The 5,189-nt window shown below is 44.4% G+C and overlaps 1 protein-coding gene across 1 annotated transcript in view; it reads right to left on the bottom strand.

The window, feature by feature from the left end:
• LOC108628842 (LON peptidase N-terminal domain and RING finger protein 3) overlaps positions 1–4,928 on the bottom strand; it is a 45,339-nt gene extending 40,411 nt beyond the window's left edge. Inside the window, exon 1 of the mRNA XM_018031044.2 lies at positions 2,536–4,928. Within this exon, the coding sequence (XP_017886533.1) occupies positions 2,536–3,100 (565 nt within the window). The 5' untranslated portion in view covers positions 3,101–4,928. The remainder of the gene's footprint in view (positions 1–2,535) is intronic.
• Positions 4,929–5,189: the final 261 nt, after the last annotated feature.

Here is a 5,189-nt window from a genome sequence, read left to right on the forward strand (position 1 = left end):
TCCCGAGAATGATACAATTCACAAAATTATAGAAAATTTTATAAAATTTGCTGGAAAAACATAATGGCTTTATGGAAATTTCGGTCAGTGCACACATAATACCATGTATATACGTAAAGTGAGTAAGTAGGGTCTTTGTGTTCGCGGTACACATATGAACGGTATAATCTGGTCTCCCGGCACTCCCGGCGTTCTCTCTCTTTCTTTCTCCGTTTCCCCTGAAGCACGTTATATAAGAACAAGAACCGCCTCAGACTGGCCGTGAACTTACCGGCGCGGCGTCGTCGTCTTCGCATTCGAACATAGCCGCCTCCCTTTCCACGCGAACGCGAGGAGAGGAGAGCCCGTTCGGTGCACTCAGCTCGGCATGCACCCGGGAGGAAGAGGGATAGGAGGAATGCGATCGATTCAGTTATTCTTTCCACCGGGATCCACGGACGAATCGCTTCTACCTGCCTCGCTGGCTGCAGCCACCCGACGCTTTATCTCGCGGCAGAAACATTTTCTAAAGAGTTTCAACGCTGCATTCCGTAGCTACGAACCGTAAAACTATCACGAGCTGTTTTCCAGAGTCAAACTCTCCAACGTACAAACTCCATGGAGTACGATTTTTCGATCATACGAGATCAATAGACAGAAGATTTTTATGCAAAATAAAACACTGATGGTATCAGTTAAAAAAATACATTCTAAATAGACGTTTCTCTTATCATGTAAACATAGTAAATAGCCACTTATATTTTAACATGGCAAACATTCTTCATTTCGACATTTCGCTATTTAGAAATCAATTATGAACACTCAAGGAAATACGCAAAGAAATTATTGAACAAATCTAAATCTACATAATATTAATCGCTACATTGTTTTTATCTGATCCCTGCGACTGATGCACAGACATGCTGTCTCCGAGTTTCTTTTACGAAGTAAATCTTGAAGACTAATTGAATTGTCAACGTAAAAAAGATAATCCTGTGGTTAAAATACAAATACACAACGAATTTAAACAACGTAACGAACGAGTATGTATGTCAATACGCCGGTACATTTCATACGCAGACAAAGAACCCCGTCTAGGTATGATATGATTTACGCAGCGGTTTGTAGAAACGTGGAATGCATTTCTGTCAAGAGAACAAAGAAAAAAACTTTCTTTGGCCGACAGGCGATGCAGCCGTCGTCATAACGTTTTAAGGTTCATTTATACTGTGAACGAGCAGAGTAGAATAGAAAAATTCGGATTCATAATGTGTTGTCATTGTTTTTGATTATTAATTAATATATATATGTATGTATTTATAATAAATAAAAAGTCCTGTAATCGTACGAGCGTCGTTCTTGATTAGTTGGGAATTTTCAAAGAACTCGTCATACGTTTACACTATTGGAAAATCAATATTATACATACTAACAGATAACCAGAAATAAGAATAAAATATAATGAATTCGTTCTTCGACTGCAACTTCATTTTGATCAGCTCGTTCACGGCTGGTCGGTAGTATAATATAAGTGAACCTTTATCCAGGGATTCCATACGTTCCATTGGCATACTATTCGTGTGAAATACCGTTCGTTTTTTGTCAATTTGAAACAAGCATCCAACCAATCACAGGTCGTTGACAGCGAGCATTGTTTTTAGTTCGCGCATTTTTGCTTTTTTGTATAAATTCAAATCGGTTTAACGAGATACGTGATTTATTTGCTTACCGCTCGACTGCTAACGCTTTATACAAGTATGTTTATGAAACACGCTAATGTTCCTTATTTTGCAATAAAATTCTACTTACAATGTCGTGTATTTTCGTCTTACTTGCGTTATCGTAGAAATCGGTACATGCAAATTAATTCGATCTTCTGCGGTTCGTAATGTTATCCGGATTCGGTGTTTCGTAATGATCTTTATGTAACTACTTTGTAATCCTTGGTGAGAATTTAGTAGCGCGAGTTAACTTTTTCTCGTATACGCAAATCGGCCGCGTCTGCGTTCGCGTCCACCGGTTGCATAAAAAGGTGAAAACAAAAGTCGAACTACTGACGTTTATAGGTTAAGTTGAGGCGCTTATGCCAATATACCCTCCAAACAATTTTCAACGAGAAATGATATACATATATCGTTTAATTTGTTAAATTCCCAGCTTTAAAATCATATAGAAAATGTGATACGTGACTTTTTGCACGAAAAAAGGAATCATAGAACTTGTTTACATGATACACGCTCGTACATGTTTGTAAATTACAAATGCGAGTTTGTCCTCTAAAAGGATCATATAAGCCGAGTTATTTTCTTTGAAACCGCGATTATTTGTGTAATAGTTTATATAATGGCATACTAAAAAACTTCATACTATTCCACTGAGCACGGTTAAATTCATCCGAGAATTTATGAATTATGCATCAAGTTTCCGAGTTCTGATGTCTTCCAGCTATGATGGTATACACATAACTATCTCACGTAATCGGCCGAGATTCCAAGATCCTGAAGTCGAAACTAAAGGCGACGAGTTTAGGGAAGATAGATATCATGTCTCACTCACCGAGATGAACCGCGAGGTGGTACCTCTCGAGGGCTTGACCCAGATGACCCTCTTTCATCAGAATGTCACCCTCATGTCTCGCCCTGCTGGCCTCAGCCTCGCGCGGCCACCACTTTTCCACCAGTCTTTGCACAAGCACATTCGTCTCACCCACAACAAGAACCCTTTGCCCGCACACGCGACAACTCTTCCCGGGCTCAACGCAATTCTTGCAGTACGTATGACCACAATTGGCGGTCACCGGTTGGTAGAGAGTACCGTCACAGACAGGACACGCGAATAACGTCTCGCTCTTCCTCCTAGAGCTGGTCGTTGCCGCGCCGGACATCTCGTCCAACAACGCATTCGCCAAATGTTTCAACCTTTCCGGTGGCACCGAGGTAACCGATAAACACTTGGAGTAAACACCGATGGATTCGCGGATCCTACCGCACTTGGCCAACGAATCACCATAACCGACTAGTACGTCAAAACTCGGCGCTTGATGCTTCAAACTCCGCTCGTACATCTCCACCGCGAGACGATAGTTACGCGTGGCGAAAGCTTCTTTAGCTAACTCGGTCATATTCCCGGATTCCGATCAACGCCTTCGAAAGAGCCTCGTTCACGCGTGCACAGGTTGAACAGCGCGACACGACTCGTTGCTACTCGATACTTTCGAAGGGGTGTTCTCAGGACAATGCGCATTTTAGCCCATCCTACCGCTTCGAATGATTTCTATTATCCACTTTCTTCGTGTTATTCCAAACACTTCACAGAGACGCGGACACTTTGAATTTATTATTATCGGGCAAGGCCGGTGTTCGTTCGCTGGCCGATAAGTCGATCGCGGCGTTTGACAGCTGGCCGGCCACGCGGCACGGTAATAATCACGGCGCGATGTACACAGTCAACGCATCGAAACGTACAGCACGACGGCGCACTGACGACTGACTACTGACTCCACTGACTCGACTCGAGTCGGCTGCTGTCACCGCTCGTTCGGCTCTGTCAGAAACATAAACCGAACGGGCGCCCGAGAGGGGTGCCCAGCAGCTGTTGGTGGTGGCCAGATAGTGGCGGCAGCGACGACGGCGTCGGTGCAACCGCGGCAACGACGACAGCGCCGTCTCACGGTACTCGTGATCTACCTACTATACTCGCCGGCTATTTCGTGCTACGTGCTTACTTGCCACGCTCTCTGCTCCGCTGTCTGTCAAAGGACTGTGTGTGAGTGTCCGCGTTGGTTTCATGCCACACCCCCCACTACACAATCCAGGCATCATTCTTGCCTCCCTCAAACACCGCTCCGGTTTAACATTCTCAATCTTACGAGGGTGTCTCGTCTCCTGATCTTGCGATCGGTCAGTCAAATATCACATGCTACGAAAATTGTACGAATTCATTGTTCATTGAACTCTTTCACACTTAAATCTATCTTGGTCTGACTTCATTGTCTAAAGGCTTGCAGATCCACGTTTCATAACTTGTTTCATCGTCATTTGATGATTTCGTAACAGTTTGATCAATAATACTCAAGCATAAATTAACTCATTGCTTTATTGATGAATTCACGTCCGCAGCTCGTTTGAATTTCAGGATAAGACTGAACACACCTTGAGTAACGATCACCGAGAATGTAATATCATAGAATCATTTCATTTCTCGTATTAAAATGGATTATTAATATACCGTTCATCTTGCGTCGGTCATAATATTTCAGAGTATCAACAGGCTCCACTCGAGCGCGGCTTCTCGACGCTCGAGCGTATCGACCGGCGTCACCCCTTGCAAACTACCCGCGCTTTCAATATATTTACAATAACAATAGAAGAAAAAGGTTCCATAAAAATCGTCGAGTCTTTTCTCTCACGGATTCAGTCGGTTCTACATATCTAGATAGTAAATATTGCAAGGATTGTCCAGTATTTGGCAGATGCTTACTTCATAGTAGAACCACTAACGGTAGAATGTGTATACACTAAGGATAAGCACATCGTATAAGTTGAAATCCATTCGGATCGTATGCTAGTATAATATAAACAGGTTGCAGCCCGTAGCGCAGGGGTGGAGGACACTTGTTGTCTCTGTGTATCTCCGCGGCGATCGTCAGTGGGTTCCGTCGAATGGATTCGTCGGCGAAGGCACTCGGAATCTCTTTGTCGTCGCGCGAACGAGCGGGATCCGCGATCGCGACAGTGAGCTTACATAAAGAGCATCGCGTCAGTGCAGAAAACGTGGCGGGAGCCGAGGCGACTTTCGATTGGATCAATTATTCCACGGGCGAGCCTCGGCTCTCCGGGCTCGAGGAATCTTACTGAGCATGAGCAGAAACGTTAACTTGGCTTACACCATTTTACATGGCACCATGCTACGGCAGAGACCTGCGTGCGCTGCCTACCCCTGGGCCTGTATACTTCGTGCGTGAGATTACGCAGCCGCAATGCGAATATCCTCACCTCCTTTGACTTTTGTTTTGATTCATGGTGTTGGAGGCAGGGTTCATATAATTTTTCCCGCGCGGCTCGCTTCCCCTCTTTTTCGCTCGTATTTCGATCCCCACGACTATTCTCCTCATGCGCCTTCGCTGACCATGCCTAGCATACCCCCATCAAGTACCAGTCCCCACCATGGTCGCGTCGTCCCCACTTTCCGACCGAGGGATAAATTAGACG

This window comes from Ceratina calcarata, unplaced genomic scaffold, assembly GCF_001652005.2.
Source record: "Ceratina calcarata isolate Rehan_Ccalc_2016 unplaced genomic scaffold, ASM165200v1 scaffold541.2, whole genome shotgun sequence".
In the NCBI taxonomy this organism is placed as follows: Eukaryota; Metazoa; Arthropoda; class Insecta; order Hymenoptera; family Apidae; genus Ceratina; species Ceratina calcarata.